The sequence below is a fragment of the Octodon degus genome, unplaced genomic scaffold (genome assembly GCF_000260255.1).
Source record: "Octodon degus isolate 3935 unplaced genomic scaffold, OctDeg1.0 scaffold00287, whole genome shotgun sequence".
Classification (NCBI taxonomy): Eukaryota; Metazoa; Chordata; class Mammalia; order Rodentia; family Octodontidae; genus Octodon; species Octodon degus.
The window spans coordinates 718,658-743,126 of NW_004524863.1; the positions used below are offsets into that span (position 1 = coordinate 718,658).

General features: G+C 52.9%; 3 protein-coding genes across 6 annotated transcripts in view; 1 reads left to right on the forward strand and 2 right to left on the reverse strand.

The window, feature by feature from the left end:
* The window catches only part of Ankrd52 (ankyrin repeat domain 52), a 20,435-nt gene extending 3,951 nt beyond the window's left edge, over positions 1-16,484 (forward strand). The window contains exons 5-26 of the mRNA XM_023707332.1: positions 389-476; positions 624-766; positions 1,054-1,266; positions 1,522-1,600; positions 2,126-2,240; positions 2,439-2,521; positions 2,614-2,731; positions 2,902-2,970; positions 3,116-3,256; positions 3,331-3,411; positions 6,175-6,286; positions 6,817-7,018; positions 7,612-7,699; positions 7,774-7,891; positions 8,812-9,031; positions 9,196-9,283; positions 9,384-9,467; positions 9,571-9,716; positions 9,916-9,998; positions 10,192-10,274; positions 10,442-10,533; positions 10,915-16,484. Of these exons, the coding sequence (XP_023563100.1) occupies positions 389-476; positions 624-766; positions 1,054-1,266; positions 1,522-1,600; positions 2,126-2,240; positions 2,439-2,521; positions 2,614-2,731; positions 2,902-2,970; positions 3,116-3,256; positions 3,331-3,411; positions 6,175-6,286; positions 6,817-7,018; positions 7,612-7,699; positions 7,774-7,891; positions 8,812-9,031; positions 9,196-9,283; positions 9,384-9,467; positions 9,571-9,716; positions 9,916-9,998; positions 10,192-10,274; positions 10,442-10,533; positions 10,915-11,165 (2,697 nt within the window). The 3' untranslated portion in view covers positions 11,166-16,484. The remainder of the gene's footprint in view (positions 1-388; positions 477-623; positions 767-1,053; positions 1,267-1,521; positions 1,601-2,125; positions 2,241-2,438; positions 2,522-2,613; positions 2,732-2,901; positions 2,971-3,115; positions 3,257-3,330; positions 3,412-6,174; positions 6,287-6,816; positions 7,019-7,611; positions 7,700-7,773; positions 7,892-8,811; positions 9,032-9,195; positions 9,284-9,383; positions 9,468-9,570; positions 9,717-9,915; positions 9,999-10,191; positions 10,275-10,441; positions 10,534-10,914) is intronic.
* Positions 12,964-22,503, reverse strand: Slc39a5 (solute carrier family 39 member 5). Of its 3 annotated transcripts, XM_023707333.1 has the most exons (12): positions 22,366-22,501; positions 21,505-21,680; positions 20,834-21,194; positions 20,159-20,339; positions 18,903-19,065; positions 18,570-18,739; positions 18,198-18,338; positions 17,727-17,823; positions 17,472-17,642; positions 17,252-17,332; positions 16,935-17,125; positions 12,964-16,704 (listed from the first exon to the last, which is right to left on the reverse strand). In XM_023707333.1, the coding sequence occupies exons 3-12, from the start codon at positions 21,133-21,135 to the stop codon at positions 16,561-16,563; spliced, it is 1,641 nt and encodes a 546-aa protein (XP_023563101.1). In that variant the 5' UTR covers positions 21,136-21,194; positions 21,505-21,680; positions 22,366-22,501; the 3' UTR covers positions 12,964-16,560. The 3 variants fall into 3 exon arrangements, with proteins under 3 accessions (XP_023563101.1, XP_004647129.2, XP_023563102.1); XM_004647072.2 differs by lacking the exon at positions 21,505-21,680; XM_023707334.1 differs by lacking the exons at positions 16,935-17,125; positions 21,505-21,680 and having other exon boundaries at positions 16,592-16,704; positions 22,366-22,503.
* Positions 22,504-22,625: 122 nt separating this feature from the next.
* Nabp2 (nucleic acid binding protein 2) overlaps positions 22,626-24,469 on the reverse strand; it is a 6,837-nt gene continuing 4,993 nt past the window's right edge. For both annotated transcript variants that reach the window (XM_023707358.1, XM_004647073.3), the window contains exon 7: positions 22,626-23,143. In XM_023707358.1, coding sequence (XP_023563126.1) covers positions 22,944-23,143 — 200 coding nt within the window. In that variant the 3' untranslated portion in view covers positions 22,626-22,943. The remainder of the gene's footprint in view (positions 23,144-24,469) is intronic.

Consider the following 24,469-nt stretch of genomic DNA (forward strand, 5'->3'; position numbering starts at 1 on the left):
TTTTTTTTTTTTTTTTGCGTAACCGGGGATTGAACTCATATCCTTGTGCTTGCCGGGCAAGCACTTGTTCTACTGAGCCATCTCCCGGGCCCCTTTGTCCTATTTTTAAATACATTTTTAGATATTTGTATAAATTTTAGAACCACAAGAGCACCTGAAGAAACTTCCTTAAGTTCTCTCAAAATTCCAAATTTATCTGTTTTTCCTTTAGTACCTGTTCCTCCTGTTTCTTCTAGTATTCCGGATTTTTCTTCTCATGAACAAAGGTATTAGGTCGTCATCCCTAGCACTATGAAAAAAGTCATGAGGCTGCTTTTGGATGAGAGGTCTCTGCCCCTATACAGATTGATGACATGAAACGAATTCTGGCTTTTATACCCTGATGCAGACGGTGAACTTGCTCCTCAACAAGGGAGCCAGCCTGAATGTCTGTGACAAGAAAGAGCGGCAGCCTCTGCACTGGGCAGCTTTTCTGGGTAAGAGAAACATTTGACCTTTAGGTTCCTTTAGGAACTCCTTTTAGGGCTCCTAGGGCAGGGATACAGCATTGTAGCCTTTGGGGAGAGGAGCTCAGGGCCTTAGGGTCCACCATCCACCTTTATGAGAGTGTCCTCTTTTCCTAGGGCATTTGGAAGTCCTGAAGCTGCTAGTGGCGCGCGGCGCAGACCTTGGCTGTAAGGACCGCAAGGGCTATGGGCTGCTGCACACAGCTGCAGCCAGTGGCCAGATTGAAGTGGTGAAGTACTTGCTCCGAATGGGGGCTGAGGTCAGATGCTGCGTGCTGGGGCTGCTGATTACGGCAGGGAGTTAGCGGGTCGGAGCCTGTGATTGAGGCAGGAAGATGCTGAGATTGTTTCGTGTCATTTTGGGAGGTTGGGTGGATGTGGTGAGAAGGTCTGAACAAGGCTCACATTATGTAATAGTGCCCTCGTTCTTTTGGGTCAGAAACCTGGGGGGTGCTGACACGGGTTTCTGGGACTCGGCTACATTGAAAGTGTTGTTTCTATATTGTTTAAACTGACATATCTCTTACCCTCACTCCTGGAAATCCAGATTGATGAGCCCAATGCTTTTGGAAACACAGCTTTGCACATTGCCTGCTACCTGGGCCAGGATGCGGTGGCTATTGAGCTCGTGAATGCAGGAGCCAATGTCAACCAACCAAATGACAAGGGCTTCACACCACTGCATGTGGCTGCAGTCTCCACCAATGGCGCGCTCTGTTTGGAGCTGTTAGTCAATAATGGGGCTGATGTCAACTATCAGGTACCTGAAGGGATGAGGCTTAGATCAGTGAGGAGAGGGACCTGGCTTTGGGGACCCTGGGCATGTCCAGATAGGCCTCCTGGGGGGTTGTCCACACATGCCCTGGAGTATTTGTGTCTTGGTAGGCACTCAGGAGAATGTGGGCTGAAGAGATGCCCACGTGTTCCCTCAGTCACTAGGGATATGGCCCTTAAAAGTGGGGTTGGGGTAGTCTTTGAGCTTTATATTGAAAAAAATCCTTCCATGTTTCCACAGAGCAAAGAAGGGAAAAGTCCTTTGCACATGGCTGCCATTCATGGCCGTTTCACACGCTCCCAGATTCTCATCCAGAATGGTATGGACTTGGAGAGAATTTGTGCTCTCATCTACTCCTGCTGGAATTGCCTTATTTCTTTCTCCTACCCTATCTTCCAGGCAGGAAAAGCACTTGCATCTTTGCCCTGCCCACTTTCCTAAGGCTTATGAACAAAATACCCCATGTCAAATGTCGTGCACATGAAACTGGGTATAGGGCCGGGGAGATGGCTCAGTAGAATAAGCACTTGCCTGGCAAGCGCAAGGGCCAGAGATCAACACCTGGTTCCACCAAAAAAAAAAAAAAGAAAGAAAGAAAGAAAGAAAGAAAGAGAAACTGGGTGTAGTGGTGCACACCTATAATACTAGCATTCGGGAAGCTGAGACAGGAGGATTATTGGGAGTTCAAGACCAGCCTGGGCTACAAAGTGAGCTCAAAGCCAGCCTGAGCTACACAGTGAGACCCTTTCTCAAAAAGAAAAAAAAAAAAAAAAAGCAGTTACCTGGTAACTTAACTGGTGCAAGTGGCCCTAAACATGGGTTTGTGTGTGTATCCCTCTCTCAGGTAGCGAGATTGATTGTGCTGACAAATTTGGAAACACACCTCTGCATGTGGCTGCTCGCTATGGGCACGAACTGCTCATCAGCACCCTCATGACAAATGGCGCGGATACTGCCCGGTAAGTCAGGGTCCCCAACCCAGACTCCAGGCCGATACAGATCTACACATCCTGTTTACATCAAATGTGAAGTTATAGAGATGCTTGCCAAAAGGAAGCTTGAGGAACCTCCTACCCTGACTCGTAGGATGGGGATAGGCCACAGTAGCTGGTCCCTCCTTAACCCATGTGCTAAGCCCCTCCTCCACTTCTCCCCAGGCGTGGTATCCACGACATGTTCCCCCTGCACTTGGCTGTTCTTTTCGGATTCTCCGACTGTTGCCGGAAGCTTCTATCCTCAGGTATGTGCTGACTGGCTGGGGGTCAGCAGGTGTGCACCTGCCACTCCACCTCGGTGCTCTGGGTGTGACCTGTGGCTGCTCTGCCCCTCCAGGTCAGCTATACAGCATTGTGTCTTCACTCAGCAATGAGCATGTGCTTTCAGCTGGGTTTGACATCAACACGCCTGACAACCTTGGCCGTACCTGTCTTCATGCTGCTGCTTCTGGAGGGTGCGTTCTCCTTCCTCTGTCTCAGGCCTTGAGAAGAGAGCTAGGCAAGGCCCGGTCCCCACTGCCAGCCAGCTCCCTGCACTCCCGTGAGGGCAGGCTGCACACGTCTAGCCTCTCAGCCTTGCCTGGACAGTTTCTCGAGGCTCTCTTACCCGTTGGCTTCCTTTTAGGAATGTCGAATGTCTTAATTTGCTGTTGAGCAGTGGAGCTGACCTAAGGAGAAGGGACAAATTTGGAAGGTAAATGAATATGGAGGAGTACAGGGAGCATCTGACTAGAGAAAGGGACAGGAGAACTAAGTACGGAGAAAGTTAGTGGCAACATATGCTTTCTTTGGGGTCTGTGCCTGATTCCTTCACCCACTCTCTTTCCCCTGCTCCCCAGGACCCCACTGCACTATGCAGCCGCCAACGGTAGCTACCAGTGTGCAGTGACACTGGTAACTGCTGGGGCAGGAGTCAATGAAGCTGACTGTAAAGGCTGCTCTCCCCTCCACTATGCCGCTGCCTCTGACACCTACCGGAGGTGAGGTCGTTTTTTGCGCTCGTCAGGCCCACACCCCTCCTGAGCAGCCCTGACCTCCTCACTGTCTTCCCCAGGGCGGAACCCCACACTGCATCCAGCCACGAGGCTGAGGAGGACGAGCCACTGAAGGAATCACGTAGGAAGGAGGCCTTCTTGTGAGTAGCAGGGCAGACCCCTGGGACGTGCGTGGCTCACAGCACCAATCCTGGCCCTGTCAGTCTCCTCTATTCCGAATCTCTGCCACTGTCATCCAGCTCAGCACACTGAGTGTGAGAAGAGAGCACAGTATAAGTCACTGCTTTCCTCAGCCTGGGGCTTCTCGAGAAGACCAAAAGCCACTTGCTTATTCCACAAATTTTAATTGAGGTTTTTTGGGTTTTTTTTAATGTATTTAGTATAGAGTCTAAAGGGTCTCACTATATAATTGGATTTGTAGTGATCCTCCTGTTTTCAGCTTCCCACACGCTGGGATTCCAGGCTTGCCACCACGCCCAGTCTCGCTGACTCTGTACCCTGAGGGTGGGGCCGGCATGCCAAGGCTCGAACCTGGCCACTGTGCTCTACCTAAGCAGGTGCTTTAGTCTGCTGAGCTATCTGGCTGGCCTGAGTATTTCTTTATAGGTTCATAAAATTGCAGTAAGCACTAAAATAAGGGTTTTTTTCCTATGCCAAAGATTGAACCCAGGGTTTATCCCATGCTAGGCAGATCCTCTGTTATCGAGTCCATTGTGAGCCCAAAGGATAGAAGAGGAGTTGCTTGGTGCTCAGTGGTAGAGCATAGCACTCTGCACTCAGTCCCCAACAATAGAACAAATCAAAATGCCCATATCAAAAAAAGATGAGGGGGCTGGTGAGATGGCTCAGTGGTCTAAAGCACCTACTTAGAACAAGCTTAGCAAAGCATAGGGACCACGGTTCAATCCCCCAGCCCCACATGCCAGCCAGCCCCGCCCCCTGGTGGGCTGAGCTGGCCACACACACACACACACACACACACACACAAATAAATAAATTTAAAAAAAAAAAGATGAACCACCCTTTAAAGAGTAATGGGGCTGGCCAGATAGCTCAGCAGACTAAAGCACCTGCTTAGATAGGCATAGGGACTGGGGTTTGATCCCGGCAGGCTCTGCTGGCCCCGTCCCCAGGGCACACTGAGATAGCAGCTGAGACTGTGCATGGTGGCACGCGCCTGTAATCCAAGCATTTGGGAGGCTGAAAACAGGAGGATCACTATGAGTTCAATCTGTGTAGTGAGACCCTGTAGACCCTGTACTAAGTACATTAAAAAAAAATAACTGGGAAAATAAAAGGACTCTTATACAGTACTTACTAATGTAAGAAGTTAATCACAACAGAACTAGGAGTGGTACGTATAGAAACTCTGTGCTGCTGGGAAGATAGCTCAGCAGCAGAATGCCTGTATGGCAAATACAAGGTCCTGAGTTCAGTCCCTGGTACCAAAATGAAAAAAAAAAATTCTGCACGATCTTCATAATTTATTATTTTTATTTATTTATTTGGTGCATGGTCTCCCTGGAATTGCAGGCATGCACCACTATGCCCAGTTTGAGTGCCCAGCTCGGCGCAGGGCTGGCACAGCATGCCATACCAGGGATCGAACCTGGGTCCTTGGCTCTTGCTAGGCAGGTACTTAATACTGCCAAGCTATCTCCCTGGCTCCCATAATTTTTTTTTTATGAGTCTATTCTAAAATAAAAAATGAGCACATTCCTTTAATCCCAGCATTTGGGAGGTTAAACCAGGTGGGCTGCCATAAGTTTGAGGCCTGTCTAGGTTACACAGTGAGTTCAAGGCTAGCTACTACATAGCGAGACCCTGTCTCAGAAACACCAAATAAATAAAAATTTTATTTACAAAAAGGACACTACTAGGTGTAGTGGTGCACTCCTATAATCCTACCTTTTGGGAGGCTGAGGCAGGAAGATTATAAGTTTGAGCCCAGCCTGGGCAATTTAGTGATTTAGTGAGATCCTGTCTCTAAAGATAAAAGGCCAGGTATGGTGGCACATGTCTGAAATCCCAGCACTTAGGAGGCTGAGGCAGGAGAATCACCAGAAGTTCCAGGTTAGCCTGGACGACTTAAAGGCCTGGGGATATAGCTCAGTGCTTAGACCCTAGGTTCAATTCTCAGCACCACAAGGGGTAGGTAAAAAGGGGACAAAGGATACAGCTCAATGTGAAGGTCCTAGTTCAATCCCTAGTACACACACAAACATAAGGCTCAGAAGCCAGATGTGTTGGTGTGCAGCTGTAATCCCAGCACTCTAGGATGCCTGAGGCAGAGGATCTTAAGTTTGAGTGCCCCTGGGGAATTTAGTGATTTAGTAAGACCCTGTCCACAAATAAAAGAGCTGGGGATGTAGCTCAGTGCAAAGATCCTGGGTTCAATCTCCAGCACTGCCAAAAAAAAAAAAAAAAAGATAAAGCTTACCTGTGCAACTTTGGACAAGTTACTTAACCTTTCTGTGCCTTAGTTTCCTCAACTATATGAAAATTAAAAATACTTCAATTAATATTATAGCATCTACTAAGGTACAAGAAGTATGTCGAAGTGCAGAGGAGGAGGTCATAACTGGGAAGCATAAGGCTTCACAGGAGAGAAGCTGGCTGAGTTTGCGTTGAGCTAGACTTCTTCAGGACGGGGAGTTGGGAGAACAGGTCTGCAAGACCCAGGCCAGGGGCCAAGGCAAGCACAGCATCCCAGGCCTGTAGCTGAGCGGCAGCCCTAGGTTCTACAGGAAAGCACCCAGAGCATAGAGGAATGTGCTGAAGGCAGTGGGCTTAGAGCTGGGCTTGGAGAATGACAGAGGGTGGCCAGGAGGGCTCCCTTACCCCTCTGTGCCCAGGAAAGCTGGGCCTGTTCCTGTCTCACCATCTGCCTTCTGGCTCCCCAGCTGTCTGGAGTTCTTACTGGATAATGGTGCAGACCCCTCCCTGCGGGACAGGCAGGGCTACACAGCTGTGCACTATGCAGCCGCCTACGGCAACAGACAGAACCTCGAACTGGTGCGTGCGGGATGGCCTGAGGGAGAGGAGGCGGGGCCAGGGCCACGGGCTGCCTTTGGGTTTGTGGTTCTGAAACCAAGGGGTGTTTAGTAGATCCAGAAGCTTAGGGGGCTTACTGTGAGTAGGGGCAGGGGACAGCTCTCTTGGGAGTTTTCAAGTTTTAGCACCTACCTTCCTATCATTGCAGCTCTTAGAAATGTCCTTTAACTGCCTGGAGGATGTAGAGAGCACCATTCCAGTCAGCCCTTTGCACTTAGCTGTGAGTCCCTCTTCTCCTCTTCCTTTCTCTGTCCTTCCCCATCCCAGCGCCCACATGAGGATCATAGCACTGGTGCCTCTGTCTTTGTTTCTTCCTTTTGGGCACTGGGCAGGGGTTCATTGGCTGGGGAGGGATGGGCCTTGCAGAGAAGTGGCCTGAGGGGCCCAAGAAATTTGGAGGACCAATGCCTAGAGTCACCCTCTGGGTCCCAACAGCAGAGTGGGGATGGGAATGTCCCAGCTATGTCCATTGATCACTTGTACTGCTCCAGGCCTACAACGGTCACTGTGAAGCCCTGAAGACACTGGCTGAGACGCTGGTGAATCTGGATGTAAGGGACCACAAGGGCCGGACTGCGCTCTTCCTGGCCACTGAGCGAGGCTCTACGGAGTGTGTAGAGGTACTTACAGCCCATGGCGCCTCTGCCCTCATCAAGGAGCGCAAGCGCAAGTGGACGCCCCTACACGCTGCTGGTTAGTATTCCCTGTTGGCTCTGTCTTCCCTTGCCGTACTGAATCTTTCCCAACAGATTTAGGGCTGGGAATGGGGTAAGACAAAGAGTAGAGAAACTTCAAGTTCTAATTGATAACTTCTTGCCTTGAAGATTTCTTCTTCCTGCAGGCCTTCCTGAAACCTTAACCCTCAAGTCCTCTAGACTCAGCCTGACCTCTCTCCCTCATCTTTTTTTTTTTTTTTTTTTTTTTTTTTCAGTACTGGGGATTGAACTCAGGCCCTTGTTTTTTTTTTTTTTTTTTTTTTTTTTTTTTTTCAGTACTGGGGATTGAACTCAGGCCCTTGTTTTTTTTTTTTATTTTTTTTATTTGGTGGGGGCAGCTCAGCCCACCAGGGGGCGGGCTGGCTGGCATGTGGTGGTGCTGGGGGATTGAACTGTGGTCCCTGTGCTTTGCTAAGCTTGTTCTAAGTAGGTGCTTTAGACCACTGAGCCATCTCACCAGCCCAAACTCAGGCCCTTGTGCTTGCCAGGCAGGTGCTTATTCTACTGAGCCATGTCCCCAGCCCCTCCCTCATCCTGACACTGTCCTGACTCAGCTTCCTTTTCTCCTAGCTGCCTCTGGCCACACTGATTCCCTGCACTTGCTGATTGACAGTGGGGAGCGCGCTGACATCACAGATGTCATGGATGCCTATGGACAGTGAGTGGGGGGCCAGGGTGGATATAGGTTTTCCTATCCTTGCTGGACCATCACCCTTCCCATTACTTCTGCAGAACCCCACTGATGCTGGCCATCATGAATGGCCATGTGGACTGTGTACATCTGCTGCTAGAGAAGGGATCCACAGCTGATGCTGCTGACCTCCGGGGCCGTACTGCTCTCCACCGTGGGGTGAGTGGGCTCACAGATGACCCTCAATGTGGGGGTCACAGGGTCACAAGGTGTTAGAGCTGGGCTAGGATTTTGTGCCTTGGATCTTACTGAGCTTTACTGTGTTGCTTCAGCATATGTGGCTTCCCCAGCTGACTTTCCCAGTTACCCTCTGTCATTACATGCAGCCAGCCTTTCAGCCCAGGCTGTGTCCAAGATGCCCTGTTGACAGTATCCTGTTGAATAGTGTTGCTACCTTCCCTATCTCCTCCATGATTACCTATCTTAAATCAGCCTCTAGGGCTGGGAGATAGCTCAGCAGCATAAGCACCTGCCTGGCAAGTGCAAGCTCCTGAGAGGTCTAAAGCAGCTCCATCTCCTGCTGCAGGATTCTTCCCCCTCACTTTCCCTTTCCATTTTTTCTTTTTGTCTTTTTGATACAAGGTTTCACTGCATTTTAGGCTAGCTTTTGAACTCATTTTATAGCCTCTGCTGACTGAAAACTCAGTGATCCTCCTGTGCGTCAGCCTCCGAATACTCTTTCTTCCCTTCCCTCCCCTCCCCTCCTCTCCCATCCTTTCTGTGATATGTTCTCACTATATTGCCCATGCTGGCCCTGCATTCCTAGGCTCAAGCGACTCTCCTGCCTGAGCCTCCCAATTAGCTGGTACTACAGGTGAGCCCAGCTTTCCCACGGGATGCTTTGGTTCTTGCATCTTCTCACAGTGTTTGGTCTTTGGCTCCAGATCTCCAGGATTAGCTCTGGCCATCCTGACTATTAGATGAGTCATCAGGGAAGGGAATGCTAATCCCATGCACTAGAATCATTGCAAAAATAAGGATTAGAGCACTGGAAGTAGTTCTTACTCCTGCCCAGTCCCCAGTGAGTGGCCAGTAGAAAGAGTGGCTCCCCATCTCACTCCTGCCTATGTTCCCTGCAGGCAGTGACTGGCTGTGAGGACTGCCTGGCTGCCCTGCTGGACCACGATGCATTTGTGCTGTGCCGAGACTTTAAAGGCCGCACACCCATTCACCTGGCCTCAGCCTGTGGCCACACTGCAGTGCTGCGGACCCTGCTTCAGGCTGCCCTTTCCACAGACCCCCTGGACGCCGGGGTGGATTACAGCGGATACTCGCCCATGCACTGGGCCTCCTACACTGGTACACTGGGGCCTGTGACAGGCACAGGGATGTATGTGGGGTGGAGAAGAGAAGATGGGTTGTGGGACAGAGTCTGAAAGTGGCTTGGGAGTTCAGACACAGGACAGGACAGATGGAAGAAGCTTGCATTTTTCCTGTTGCCATGCTTTCCTCCTTATATTCAGGACATGAAGATTGTCTGGAGTTGTTACTTGAACACAGCCCATTCTCATACCTGGAGGGAAACCCCTTCACTCCTTTGCACTGTGCAGTGTAAGTCTCTTCCTCTGCAGCAACCCTGTTGTAGGATGCTGTGACCTGGGCTTAGAATCCATCTCCTTTACCCCTGCTGATGGCCCATCTTCTCTCCCAGAATTAATAACCAGGACAGCACCACAGAGATGCTGCTGGGAGCTCTGGGTGCCAAGATTGTGAACAGCCGAGACGCCAAAGGACGGTGAGTGATGAAGCCTTGGGGAAAAGCTGAACTGCCTCTGGCTTCATCTCTCTGCCCAAGCCAAAGAGCCTTCCTAGTTCACTCTACTCTGACCCCCACCCAGGACCCCCCTTCACGCCGCTGCCTTCGCGGACAACGTCTCTGGGCTCCGGATGCTGCTGCAGCATCAAGCCGAGGTGAACGCCACTGACCACACGGGCCGCACTGCACTTATGACAGCGGCTGAGAATGGACAGACTGCTGCTGTAGGTATGTGCCCCCTCCCTGAAGGGAGGAGGAGCCCTGGGGCGTGCTTAGGAGGGATCATCCTGCTTGTGAGTGTGGGGTGCAAGGCCCAGAGGGTGTCTGTAGATGTCTCATGATGCAAAGTATTTGCAGTTAAGAGGGTAGAAAGCTAGTAGGGCTGCTGCTCTGGAGGGAGGCCTCAATCCCTGTGTGTTTCTTATAGAATTTCTGCTGTACCGAGGGAAGGCGGACCTGACTGTGCTAGATGAGAACAAGAACACTGCCCTCCACTTGGCTTGTAGCAAGGTACTTCTGGAGTGGTGCTGGTGCTGTGTGAAGGGCAGGGGTCGGTGCAGGGTAGGTCTTGGCTGCAGACAGGACTGGGGCAGAGGTCAGGGTTGTCTAGCCTACCTGACTGCATCTACCCTCCTCCCCAGCTCCTCCTCTGTGGCCTGTCATGCCTCCACCTCATGAGTCTGTATTGTCTATTCCCCCTCAGGGCCATGAGAAATGTGCCCTCATGATCCTGGCAGAAACCCAAGACCTTGGCCTTATCAATGCTACCAACAGCGCGCTGCAGATGTGAGTGCCCGGGGCTGGGGGAGGCAGGTGGGTGAAGAAAGTGACCACACTCCAGGGGCTCTTGAAGCTCACTGTATTTGTTCAGCACCCTCGCTGCCCTCTGGGGCTGCCAGGGAGTCTCAATTTCCTGCTGACTCTGGTTGCCCTTTTTCTTTCCTTTTTCCAAGGCCACTCCACATTGCTGCCCGGAATGGTCTTGCTTCTGTGGTGCAGGCCCTGCTAAGTCGTGGGGCCACAGTACTAGCTGTGGATGAAGAAGGTGGGTGGGGTCCAGAGCTCCCTCCCTCTCCTGGGTTTGGGGTCGGGGGTAGTCCTCAAGGGATTAACTTTGCTGTAAATGAGATTTTCTGCCCAAGGAAGCTCTTTAGAGCAGGGACCCACCCTCAGTACTCTGAATCTCAAAGGAGAGTCCAACAGAGCCAGCAGGGGGCAGGAGAACCCTTCCCACAAACCCCAGGCCTCTGTTCCTTGCACCCCACCTTCTTTCCCACATGGGCATCTGCTTGTCAGGTCCCTGGACCCTCACCATCCTTGATTTCTGACCATGCTGGGTGTTTATCTGCCGTGGCTCCCCTGCACAGAGAGCCAGGGCCCAGGGGTACAGTACCCTGTGCATCAGTTCTTTCCCTCCGCCCTGCAGGTCACACCCCAGCACTGGCCTGTGCCCCCAACAAGGATGTGGCAGACTGCCTGGCCTTGATCCTTTCCACCATGAAGCCTTTCCCACCCAAGGACGCCGTCAGTCCTTTCAGCTTCAGCCTGCTCAAGAACTGCGGCATCGCAGCCGCCAAGACGGTGGGTGGCTGCGGTGCCCTGCCCCACGGGGCCTCCTGCCCTTATAGCCAGGAGCGGCATGGCGCCATTGGGTTAGATGGCTGCTACTCTGAGTAGCCCCCTCCAGTGTCCCTCCCCCTGCCGGTGGCTTGATATCTTATTCTATTTATTTAGAAAAAAATCTAAACATTTAGGGCACTTTAAAGGAGAACACGACTGGGTGGCAGGGCGGAGGGGGGAAAGGAAGCCCTGGGGAGCAGCTGCTCACCCCTTTGCCACACCATCCCAGCCTGGCAGAGGTCTGGGACAGACAGGGAACACCCCAGGCCCTTAGTAACCCCAGGGCAACCCCTTCTGCCAAGTGTCCCAAAATGATTGAGAGATGCCTGGCTTTCCTTCTCTTTTATTCCATCTCAGTTCCCCCTTTCTGCTGCCAGCTCCCCCACTCTTCCCTCTGACTGTCCTCTCCAGGTCACCCGCCCCTGCCCCTACTGCCAGGCAGACCCCTCCTCTTCTTCCATACCCATCACTGCCTCCCTGCTCGGCTGGCCCCTCCATCCCTGCAGCAGTGAGAAGCCTTAATTTCTGGTACTGTGTGAGCACTCTGGGGGTGTTCGCCTCCCCCTTCAGGGGCAGCTAGAGGATGAGGGGGGAGGGTACTTAGCACTGGGGCCTGGAGCTTTCCCCCCACTCTATACCCAATCACCCCTAAAGTTCAAATGCAAAACACTTGAAGCAGCGACTACTGTACCTGGGCCCCAAATCCTGCACTCTCCCCTGGCACCTCATATGCAAATCAAGGGCTGGTTCCGCCCCCACAGCCTAGTCCCCTCCCCTCCCACCTCTGGCCTGGCCACGCACTTTAACCTTGCTTTTTTTTTCTTTTAACTTCTTTTGGGAGAGCAGAGCCTGTGGCCATTCCCACTCTGGCTCACTTCTCCCTCAATGTTGAGGCTTGTCATGAATTTTTAAGTAACCATTTTATCCTTTAGGGGAAGAAAGTTAATTTCCTGCCCATTTCAAGACCATAGCCCTAGAATGTCCTCCGTGTTTCAGGCATGTGCTGCTTGCATGTGTGTGGAGGGAGGTCCTTCCTCCCGTGCTCCCATCCCAGAGTTCCCTAAGTCCCCTGTCTGCCTCCACCTTCTGTCATGTCCGAGAGTACCCAACGCCCCAGTCACTCCTGATCTGAAGCCAAAGATGGTGGGAGGGGCGGGGCAGACTAGGGACCGTGCTGAAAGGTGGAAGCAGGCCTCTCTGCCTGAGGAGGAAGTCCTGATGGCAAGAGCAAGGGTGGAGCCTGCTGCTCATGGTGGAGGGGGCTCCCCTCCCAGCCAGGAGAGATGGGATTGAGCTGGGGACTGCACTGATAAGATTCCTAGAAGTCGCACCCTAGAAGCCAAACTGGGCCAGAGTGAGAAGGGGGCAGTTTTCTCTCTAAATGTAGCAATGAATCTGGCCCTGGTCCCTTTGCGTGCCCTGTCCATCCATGTCTTAGGTAAGCCTCTGTGCAGTTGGATCCACTCCTATAGCCCAGTGTTTCCTTCCTCATACTCAATACCTCAGCCAGGGGCCAAGACACAGAACTTGAATAGAGGTCCTGCCCCCTACCCCCAGTGCATCTTTGCCCAGTTTGGCTGCCATCAGTATTGTCCCCTGAGAACTGGACAGACTTCGTTTACACAGTACAAGGGGTCTCCCCTGGGGACCCCTCGGCCTCTTTCCCCCACCAGAGCTCACTCTATTCAAATCTTATCCATTTTTCAGTTGTGTCCCTTGAATGTCTTGCTACCCTTGCCAAGGGTGGGGGTGGGGGAGGTCCCATCCCAGGGATGCCTCCCTCCCGACAGATGCCCTTAACCATACCTCATGCTGGTTCCCTGAAGCCTGGGGTGTTTGTTCAAGTCTTTATTTCTTTTCCTAGTTTCTCCTTATCCTCTATCTCTGTCTTGCTTCCCCAACTCTTAGATCCTAAACCATTTCAAGGCTTCCAAATGACCATTATTGGTGAGAAGGATTGTGCAGCTTTTAGTTTTTAGTTTTGTTTTCAAAGCCAAAGGGCCTTGCAGTGCCCCTCTTGCCCACCTCCCTTCATCCCTTGTCCTCCCCTATACGACAATCAATGTGACTTCTCTTAAGGGCTGCCGCCCCCACCCCAACCCCGCTGGTTCTGCAAAGCTTGCCCCCTAACTTCAGTTCTTTCTCCTGAAATCTTCCCATTCCACCCCTTCCCTCTCATTTTGGTGCTGGGAATTAGGTGGTAGGGGGCACGGGGAGCAGGGAGATGGGTTCTCTGGGAATGTTGGGGTATCAAGTCGTGTTCTCCTTTATCAATGCTTAGTGGTGACAGGAAGAATCTGAGTATTTGTCAGGAGCCCCATTGTTTTGTTTTGCTAGATGAGATTTCTGGTGGCTGTCTGTTCCCTGCTGCCCCTCAGCATGTTGTCAGCAGTGCTGGGGAGGTGGGGAGCTCCCTGCTCCTCCTCATGTGGCTATGAGGAGGCCTGGAGGGCCAGCAGCCTCCTCTCCTTATGCCAAAGGAAATCCCGCACCCCACCCTGGGCTCCCCAACCCCTAGTGTTTTTTGAAGCATTTTGACCATTCTCATGGCCACTGCATATTTATTTTAATGTTAAGATTTTTTTAAAAACCTCTTTGACTTAAACGGGTGTGGAGAAGTAAAACAGGCAGAATGCCCCCCAATTTTAAGGGGGTAGGGTGGGGGAGGAAGCACCTCCTTCCCTTCACCTTCCTCTCCCCTCCCCCTCTCCCCACCGCAGCTCTAAAGCACTTGCTTCAAGTAATAAGCACTTTTGTGAAAAGGCCTATTTGGAGTGAGGACCTGGGGAGTAGTCCCAGGTCCCAGCAAAGGAGACAGAGCGAGGGCTACATAGGAGACAGACTTGTGAATCAGAGGCAAGATGAAAAGAGCCAGTTTTTAGTTTCTGATATTCGGGGGAATGTTTCTGGTTGGGCGGTGGCTTTGGTAGGGTTGTGTACTATACTTCAGAAAAACAAATGGCACAAACTGTGGGTCCCAGGATGGACCGACAGACCCAGGTCACTGCCACTGTCCAGCTGAGACTGATGGGCCCCTCCCCCATCCCGTGGCCCCCTGAGCCATAGGACTGCTGAAAACCACTGAATGTACAGCCCAGGTTGGGGTGGGGAGCAGCCCCTGGGGGAGGGGCTTCTCCTTTTGTTTGGTGCTGTGGGGGGTGGGAGAAATGAGACTGAGGGACTGCCACCCCAGTAGATGTGTGTTCCTTGGGGTGGAGGGGCTGAGGAGGGCCTGCCTCCCTCTCCAACCCCAGCCATGGCCCCTCTTCCTTCCTCACCCCTATCCGTTTTGACTGTAAGTCCAGCTCACCTTTGCCTTCAATATGTAACCAAAGGAAAACTCAATACTGTTTCCACCACTGTCTGCCCACCCGAGCACCTTCTTACTCCCTGGACTTAGAAGGGGAGAAGAGGATGGGGGTGGGGTGGGTGGGGCCAGAGTGAACGGTTCTACAACTGTACCCCCAAAACCTTCTCTGCGGTCTTGGAAGGGGTCCTGAGAGGTGGGGCAGGGCCAGGCTGGCCAGGCTGGGAGTAGGCACACTCTGTATCTTACGCACATGGCACAGGAGTGTTTCCTTGTCGAAGTGACTCCAGTGACTGCTCCAGTGGGGAGGCCCCTTCCTCGTCCCTCTCAGCCATTCATCACCCTCTCCCCACACCCAGCATTCATTCCCCACCTCCCTTCCCACCGCAAAGGAAAATAGCCTTACAGACCCTAGCCCAGAAACCCTACTCCTGGGGCAAGCCAGTATGGGCCCCCATCCCGCCAAGTTTGAACCCTACCTTTTGAAAAGGAGGGCTAAGGAGCAAAGCAGTCTCTTTCCCCTCTAGTTGTGGTGGCTCCAGCCCTCCAGGCCTTGGCCCGGCCCTGGGGAGGAATCTGAGGACCAAGCCCAGCTATCTGGGAGGAGGGAGGTAAAGAGGGGCGAGTCTGATTTGGGGACTCCCTCCTCCTGACCCAACCCCCAGAGACTCAACCCCTAGAGAAGTGACCAAATCCCAGAGATGGGCGGGAGCTGGGGTGGGGAGGGTCTGCTCTTTGAATTACTTGAAGGTACTGATTCTGAGGCTGCTGTTGCCCACCTAGGTGTGAGGGGGACACTGTCACTGCTTTTGGGAGGGCAGAGGGCGGGTGACAAGAGGACCTGTCCAAGGCCCTCACTCACTCCTGCTAGGCCCTTTCTCTGGGGAGTCTGCAAGACTGACTGCCCCAGGGAAGGTGGGGAGAGCCTCCCCTCCCATCTCCATCCTCACTCTGGGCACCCTCTCCAATTGCACTAAAGTAGCTGTTGTGCCAGTCTTACCCCATGCCAGGGTGGGGTCTCTGCTTCCAGTCTTTTCCCACTGCCTCTGCTCCCCTCCCAGACAATCTCCTTGTTCCACTTGTATTCCTGGATAGCTCAGCTTTGTGTGTGTGTGTTGGGGTGGGGGGGGGGTCCTGGCTGGAGTGGGTTTGGCAGGGGTTTGGGAAGGGCTAGGGGAAAGATGGAGGACGATGTCTTCTTCCCCCTTCCTCAACTCTAAGCCACAGAAGCCTGGGAGGGAGAGTGCTTCCTCTCGCTGCCGTGTGTCTTGCAGATGTGCCAAAATGGGAGGGTGGGAAGGGAGGGTGCCTGGCAGAGCAGCCCCAAGGGTGGCTCTCTCAAAGCAATACAGTTCCCCTGCCTGGGGGACAGCAAGACAGGGGAGAGGGTGGGGTGGGCACCTGGGGTTCCCCGTGTACAGCTGTGTATATTCAGGGGTGTTCTCTGTCTGGTACCCACTGTGGGCATCTATGTGTGTGTGAACCTCCCCTTCCCCGTGCCCTGCATGACCTGTGATGCTGCAGACACCACCATCCTGTGTGCAGGTGTGTCGGGGGCATGGAGGGGCATGTTTCATGTCCTGTTGCACCCTCCACCCTGTGACCCATGTACTCGGTTGTAGGAAGTAAAGAGAACTGAGCACAATTCACTGGATTCTAGTTGAATCTTTCTCTAAGCAATGTCCTCACTCCTGCCCTTCCTTCCCCTGCCCTGGATCCACCTGTGGTGCTAGTGTTGGGGTCGGGGGTGTTTGATGCTGGTGGGCAGCAATAAAGGGCAGATCTGCCCAGATAACTGCATCCCCAGGGTGCTGAGGGCAATAGGAAAAAGTAGGGACCTCGGTGCATTTGCCCCACCCCTCCCCTCCTCCCTGGGCTAAAGCACAATGCTCCCCCTGAAGATTGATGCACCCTGTCCCCTCCAGGCCCCTACTTACATCCTCCCCCAACCTGCTTTGAGCCCTCCCACCACACCCCGGTTTTCTATGCTGTTTTGGTGCAAGTACAACTGTCGTTCGTAGTCATGGCTTTGGGATGGGTTCTGTTTATTAAAATCCTATTGCTCCTACTGGCCCTGTGTCCCGCCTCCATTCCTGTGGTTGGGGGGAAGGAAGGGCACTCTGGACCCCTTGCCACCGGCCCCCATCAGCCATCGGAGACCAGGGGCAACAGCTGCTCCTCCAGTAGGGCTATGGTAAGCATGAGGCTGCCCCCCAGCAGCAGCCCCAGCCCTTGCAGCAGCACGTGGAGCGTAGGTTGGGGCTCAGGAGGATGGAGCAGGACTGGCAGCTGAAAGAAAAGGATGTTGCAATTGTCGCCTTGCCTCTGGCCTCTTAACCTGAGAAGGTGGTACCAGAATCAGCTCCCACCCAAACACTTTATTCCCATGTTAGGCCCTGGTAGGCCTGTAAGCCAGCACCATTCAGAACCTGGCAGTGACTGTGGAGGGGCTGGTATGTCCCATCCAGACCCACCTGCCCACCCCTTTTGATATCTCTGCTCTTCCCTATACCTCTCACCATGTCCACGAGGGCCACATAGAGGAAGACCCCAGCAGTGACTCCAAACACCCAGGGGGTGAGGGGAAAGGGGCCCAGGCTGAGCCCCACCCCTAGGGCTGCACCCCCCAGTCCCAATGCTCCAGATATGAGGCTCAGCAGCAGCAGCCTCTGAAAGGACAGGCCTGCCTGGAGCAGCATTGCAAAGTCACCTGTTGGGGACAGAAAGTAGGCTAGGAGAGGACAATCCAGGGCTGCCCTTCACCCATGTCACCCATCAGCCTCCTAAGTATCCCTTGGAGGTCTTTCTAGAGCCCACTCCCCTGTGCCATTCCTACCCAGTTCGTGGGGCAGTTCATGGCAGAAGACTGCCAGCGTGGTGCTGAGGCCACTGGAGAAGCCATCCGAGAAGGCAGCACCTGTGGTCCATGAGTGGGAGGTTCAACCCCTAAGCCCTAGAGGCCGGTGCCTGTGTACACTCATCTCCCGCTTCCAGCAGCCCTCTTACTCCCAGCCAAGAATGAGGGCCCTAGCTTCCTGGCACCTTCCCCCTCACACCTATGGCCAAGCCGTCGGTGAGGTTGTGCAGACCATCTCCTAGGAGGACCATCCATGTGATGTTGGCACCACTGCCACCCTGGTTCCCGTGACTGTGGCCTTGGTGCCCAGGAGGGGCTGGTGTTGGTGGGGACTGGCTGTTCTGTTCCCTCTGGCCATGAGCCCCTGGCTCTGCAGGAAGAACAAGGACAGGTATTGGGAGCTGCAGGTGAGAACTGGGCCAGGAGCCTACTCCCCGTTTTCTCCTCTAGTCACCTGTAGCTGCCTGCAGGGGCCAAAGGGCCATCCTGGTGCTGTCTTCAGGATCTGGGTTTGGTGTTCTGAGATTCCTTCTCTGTCGTCTGCAGCATCTCTGAAATAGTAGGGTATTCCTCCTGGTGGAGGAGGCAGCAGAGCCAAGGGCTGAGGGGAGGCCAGGCCACAGCTGGGAAAATGAGCACCTGGTCCCACCTCTGGCACGGTGAGATGTTCTTTGGCCTCCACCCTTTTCCCAGCTTGGCACCTCCCTCTGTCTCTTGTTGACTTGAACTTGGGAGAGGAGCCAGAAGTCCAGGTTTATGCTAAGGTGTCCCTACCCACTCTGATAGAGGAAAGGTGCTACACTAAGCAGGCAAACATTCCAGATGCAGGAGCACACGCTGCTCCTCACCTCCTGTTCTGTTCAGCCAGTTCTCGGCTAGGATTCTGGTGGTCTCAGCAAGTAGAGGAGAAAAGGGTGTCACTTACTGGTCGGAGCCCTCTGCGCTGGAAGAGCCCTAGCATGTTCTCCAGCATGAAGAGCAGGAGGAGGCCTCCAAGTACTGACAGCCCTGGGCCGAGATCCTCTTCTGGTCGCCCACTTGGTCCTGTGTGCTGCCTTCCTTGTGCCTGACAGAGAAGAGGTCAGGGTGTACCCTGGAAGCCCCTACCCAGCAGCAGCCCCCTCACACCTGGGAGGTCCTGGCCTTTACCCTATCCTCTGCTGGGAGGCAGCTCTGGAACATAAGTCAGAGGTAGAGGAATGGGATGGGGGTGCTACGGCTAGGAGCAGGCTGGATCCAGGAGGCCAGCTGCCAGCCGCTCCAGGGGTGAGGGGTTTAAGGAAGGAGTTTCACATACATGAGGCAGCAGGTGGAGCAGCGCATCCCCACAAAGAGTGCCTACGGCCAGGGCCCCCAGGAAGCCCAGCAGGGGCCGCAATAGACGAGGTCCCAGGAGCCTCAGCAGCAGCAGAGAGAGGGGAGCAGGGAGGCTGAGTAACAGGACTGCCAGGGTGCTATGAAGCAGGGCTGGGGAGAGCGGAGCTGAAATTAGGCCAGGGCTGGACCCAGAGGCAAGGTGGGGCCAAGATCACTGCAAGGGAGGTGGGGCTCCAATGAGGCCCCTTCCTTGACATGGAGCCCACCCACTGGCAGGAGTCAGCGTGCTCCCACCCTACTCTCACCCACTGACCAGGTAGTAGATCTCCTGGTGGGGCTGGGCCTGGCATTTGGGTGCAGACACGGCTGTCGATCTGGTAAAGCAGAGCAGGGCACAACAGAGCAAACTGTCGCGGGGTCAGAGGAGCAGCAGGGCTTAGGCCAAAATTGACCAGCAGCTGGGAGCCATTTAGACACTGGGGAATTGAGCAGTGAGTCACACATTAGGGAGTCACCGGGAACTGTGATACAGATCTTTGTACCTGTCCTTGCATTGCAGGGACTTCTCTTAGGGTCCCCTTTTCTCATCCTGGTGGGTTTGTCAGGGACTGGAGACAGCCTGCTTACAATCACTGTGCCTTAATTACTAGTGCATATTCAGTCCCATGCAAATTGGTGCCCGTGAACATTGCCATCCATTTCCCTCCCAAGCCCTAGTAGTATTGTTAGTTTGGGGGTAGAGTTTATTGAAAATCTAGAGCCCTCCATGCCAGAATTCTGGAAGGGGAAAGAGATGTCTAAAATATCTTCTAGCTAGTCTTCCTCTCAACAGCCCTGTCAAATGTTCATCCAGCCTTGGCTGCTATGTAGTTCTGTTTCTCCTCTTGCCTGCCTGCCCTTCCTTCCTTCCTTCCTTCCTTCCTTCCTTCCTTCCTTCCTTCCTTCCTTCCTTCTTCTTTCCTTCTTTCCTTTCCTTCTTTCCTTCCTTCCTTTTAGATACAGCTTATCGCAGCCAGGCATAGTGGTATAATCACAGCACACATAAGGCTGAGGCAGGAGGATTGTTGGGAGTTTGAGACCAGCGTAGCCTATCAAGTGAGCTCAAGGACAGGCTGAGCAGCATAGCGAAACCCTGTCTTAAAAAGACAAAAAACAAAAAAACATGTCCAGAATGGCCCCTAACTCAAGATCCTTCTTCAGCCTCTTAAGTGTTTTGGTCTGTGGGTGCACACCATAGCACAGGGCACCAGTCTTGGCTCGAATGCTTCCTGTAGCACTCTCCGTGCACTCTGGGTTTGTTCAGGGTTAAGTTGCAGTGCCCACCTTCTTGTGCAGATGGAACAGTAGCACAAATACATTGCTTTCCTAGATAAATCAACCATTTACACCTTGCAGATCTCCTCTCCAGAAAACCATGCCTAGATCCTACCCTGGGCTGCTTCTGTAGATTCTCTGCTTTGCCAAATGTGGTCCCTAACTTGGGCTGACCTGCTTTGCACTCGCTAGTAGAAAAACATACCCTAAAGCTAGGTTCAGATCCCTATGACTCCTGAAGCATTTCAAACTCACATCTTCATTCAAGTGGTCAGCCAAGGAATGGTCTAGCAGCAGAAGCCTGTGAAAAAGGTCTAGGCCTGAGGGGGCTGGCCCCTGGGGTAGGTGAGATTTTGACTCCTCCAGGTCACTCCACCCAGAGGGTCCCAGAGGCATGCCTGTCCAGACATCCACACTCAGCTCAGGTCCATGCTGCCTGAAAAGGAAGGGACAATGAGTCAGATTCACTCGTGGCCTCACACACCTGCTGGAGCAGTTAGTCCCCTGGAAGCTTGCGGGGCAGGAGGACCAACCATTGGCTAGAGTTCCTGGGACCCAGAAACCATGCACATTACCCCTGGAAGATCTGAGTGCAGTTATGAGACCTAGGTATAGGGGCTGCAGGGGAAGAGGAAAGGCCAGAAATGCTCCAAATTGGGAGCCACGTCAGTTGGAGACTTCAGATACTGGTCAGAGAGTAAGGAATTTAAAGGTCTGGGAGTTTGGAGGAGGAGAAGCTTAGAAGACAACAGAGGCAAGAAGGTTACTAAAAAGTTGGTTTTGAAGAGTCATTGTTCAGCACTCTTGTTTGTTTTTAATTTAAAAAAAAAAATTAGCACTCTTGTTTAAAGAAACCAGCAGTGGGGTATCTGATCTGAGCACTGAGCAGAGGTGGGACACTGTCTTTGTGAATAGGGGAGCGTTTAGTACCTGTGTGTGAGATTGTCTCCAGATGAGGGGGTAACACGGCCAGGTGGAGGCCCGTGGTGTCCCAGGCGAATTCCCTGAACTCGGCCCAGCCCCAGGCTGTGGAGAAGCCGGGCCAGGCCCGTTGCGGTCAGCGTCCCGTTCTCTCCATACAGGCCAAACAGCTGGGTCAGGTAATGGTTCTGCTCCTGCTCAGCAGGGCCCAGGTTGGGGACTGAGCCCCCTGCCCAGCCCAAAACCACCCCCCCACACAGGCCAGCCCACAGACACCACACTGGGGGCCCCATCCTGCCGGGCGGACACATTAGAGGCTTTGGCTCTGGCTTTTATTCCCTCTGGAACATCCTGAGCAGAGCAGTGGGCCCTGGAAGAAGAAGGAGCAGGTTAGGGCTGCTGCTCTGCTTTCCTGCCTACCCCCCAGGAGAAGGGAGAGCCTTCACTCCTTGCTCCTGCTCCCTCCTGAGTCCAGCAGCAGCCCCTGCTCAGCCTACTCCCACTGGCTTCTCTGGAGCAGCCTCTTGTTTACTGGTCCGTGAGCCCCTTTCTGACCCTGGCAGAGCCTGGCGGAGCTGATCATCCATCCTTGGTCCCCCAGATTACAGCCTTCGACCTGTCTTTCTCTCTCTATCCCCACTCATTTTCCAATCCTCACCCCTTCTGGCAGCGTGAGTTACCTCAGGTCCCCAGCAGCCCTTGCTGTGGACATTAAAAGGTTCCTGAGACAGGGAGGGGGAACCTAGCTAAGCTTGCAGGTGCAACAGAGGCCACGTCAGAGGGCTGATGGGCAGGCTTCTCCTCTGAGCCCACCTGCTTGGGGCGGGGCTGGGGCGGGGCCAGTGTGGAAAGGTTCCTAGGGAGAGGAGTTAATGGTTCACTGGTCTGTAGGGTAGAGGTCAAAGGTCAGTGTATGCTGGGTCCCTGAGCAGGGGTCACCCTGTCTTGAGAAAGACATGGCTAAGAACCTGTGCCCAGTTTTTCCACTTTATTTCTAGCCCACTGGGTGTGGTGGTGCATACCTGTAACCTCTTGGGAGGGTGAGACAGGAAGATTCCATGAGTTTATGGTCAGCCTGGGCGGGCTACATTATAAATTCAAAGACAGCCCAAACTACACAGCAAAACTGTCTCACCCCCTCCCAAATGAACAAAATTACAACAGAAAACTCTCTAGCCTTAATGCAGCACCCCGTGAACATTTCCCTACATATACCCCTACCCCACATACCTTACCTCCTGTATTGAGCCTCCTGTCCCCAACCCCATTCCCATGTTCCCTGGGAAGTAGGATCCAGGTGTCCCTAGCTGGGAGAGGCAGACAAGTGCTAACTCAAGATCCATGAGTAAAGAAGAAACTATTAGCCATTCTTCACCCAGGAAGCTACAGCTCTGGAACTCATAGGAATGATGAACAAGAAAGGGGAAGTCCTGCTGGAGAAGGGGAGCAACTACTGACCCCTGTCTGATGTTGGATCTGGCTTAGGAGGAGGGGAGCAAAGTGGCTGGGGCAATTGGTCTAGGGGGTTGAGCTGGCATTACCTGACAGCAGGAGACAGGAAGGACACTCAGAGGAAAGGGGACCCGGCCTTCTTGTGGCAGGCGGACAAGGGTCACCTGCAGGGAGGGAACATGGGAGGGGAGCTCCCTTAAAGGGGCAGGCTGCTTGGCCAAGGCCTCCTTGCCTGTAACCTATCTCCTAGGGACACCATGCCTAGAGTGTCACTTCCCAGAGACACACCTTCTTCAATGCCTGGCTGCTAACCCCTCCCATTTTGAAACCACAAAAAGCAAGAGTCTAGTGCAGAGTGGAAACATTTATTGGGAGGGCTTTCATTTAGACTCTCATATCACACACATGAGAAAGAGACTGTAACTGTGTTTCTAAAGAGAAGGGCTGGCACAGGGCCTGAATGTAGGGAACAGGCAGCTCCAGCTGGATGAGTGAAATATGGACTTAGGGTGAATAAGGCCACTGCTCACCACCCTTCCAGGGAAGTTTAGTGGCTAAAATACTGCTACGCTAACCCCCACCCCAAAGCCAGCAGCCCAAGGGAAGACTGGTTCTCCAGTAGAACCTGGGCTGTGGGTGGTGGCAGCAGGGGAGAAACAGTGTCTTGCTATCTCTTGCTGCTCCTACGGGTTTCTTTGCCGTTACTGACAGGATTGCTGGAGGAGCCAGGAGGGCCAGCTGCTGTGTGGCTGGGCTGGCTTCGAGTGATCCGGGTGCTGGGTGGGTGGGAGGGAGTGTGAGGGGGATGTGGGCTACCACCAGGGCCTGGCGGGGCACTCGGTCCATTCCCATTCTGGCTCTCAGAAGCTAGCAGTGGAAGAAACACAGAATTAGATACTTCCAGGATGGCAGGGTCCCCCTTTGAGGCCCACCTCCACACCCCAAAGAAGGGCACAGTCTTCACTATGCACAACTGCATGCTGAGGGTCACTGGAGAAAAGATGTGGACTGTGAGTATGAATAAGAAAACTTCATCATTTTGTTAATGGCTCTGTGAACCCTAGTAAGAAATGTTTCTCCTATTCATGTCTGTATCACTGAGAGACCTAGAATTTGCTGTTTAGTTAAAAATTCAGGGACTTCTCACAAAATGCTCCCAACCAAGCTGACTGTAAAACTGGAGAAGTATAAGAAAGGAAAGAGCTTTAAGTCTCTGTGCTGAGGGCCGGGGATATAGTGCAGTGGCATGAGCACTGGCCTGGCAAGTGCAAGGGTCCTGAATTCAATCCCCAGCACCATAAAAAATAAAAATTAAAAAAAAGCTTCTGTGCTGAAAGGTAAAAGAGGGGTATGGGGCGTTGCTGGGGGAACTTTGTTCAGTGAAAGAATGTGTGTCAGGCTAATGTGAAAGTCTGGGTTCAACTGTAAAAAAACAAAAAAAAAGAAAGAAGAGGGCAAGGTGACACGCATCTGTAATCCCAACCCTCAGGAGGCTGAAGCAGTAGGATCACTGTGAGTTCAAGGCCAGCTTGGGCTACATATCAAGTTGAAGGGCAATCTAAACTACACAGTCTCCAATAAACAAAACAAAAACAAACAAACAAAAACCCCAGGCAGCCATGGTGGTGCACACCTATAATCCCAGCACCTGGGAGGTTGGGCCAGGAGGATTGCTGTGAGTTCCAGGCCAGCCTGGGCTATATAAGTGAGTTCAAGGGCAGCCCGCACTACATAGTGAGACCCTGTCTCAAAAAAATAAAGGGCTGGGATGAGAGGAAAGTGCTTGTCTGGCATGTACAAGGCCCTGAGTTCAGTCCCCAGTACTATATACATACACACACACACACACACACACACACACACACACACACACGAAATAAAATAATAAACCACTGAGCACAAACTCATTACACTTGCTACCTCCCAAAAGATAATAACAAGTCACATTTGTTAAATTAGACACCATAGCCTCATATGCACGGAAACACTGCTGCTGAGCTCCAGCAACCTGGACATAGTTTAAGGGCTAGACTGGCGGGCCGTGGAGATGGCTCAATGGAATAAGTGCTTCCCTGTCAAGCACAAGGGCCCAGGGGCTGGTGAGATGGCTCAGTGGTCTAAAGCACCGACTTAGAACAAGCTTAGCAAAGAACATGGACCGCGGTTCAAACCCCCAGCACCACATGCCAGCCA

Coding starts and splice junctions, on each gene's coding strand:
- Slc39a5 (XM_004647072.2), bottom strand. CDS start 21,135: ATGTGTCCGCCCGGCAGGATGGGGCCCCCAGTGTGGTGTCTGTGGGCT. Junction 20,340..20,833: donor GGAGACAATCTCACACACAG/GTACTAAACGCT, acceptor CTTCCTTTTCAG/GCAGCATGGACCTGAGCTGA. Junction 17,333..17,471: donor CACCGACGGCTTGGCCATAG/GTGTGAGGGGGA, acceptor CATGGACCACAG/GTGCTGCCTTCTCGGATGGC.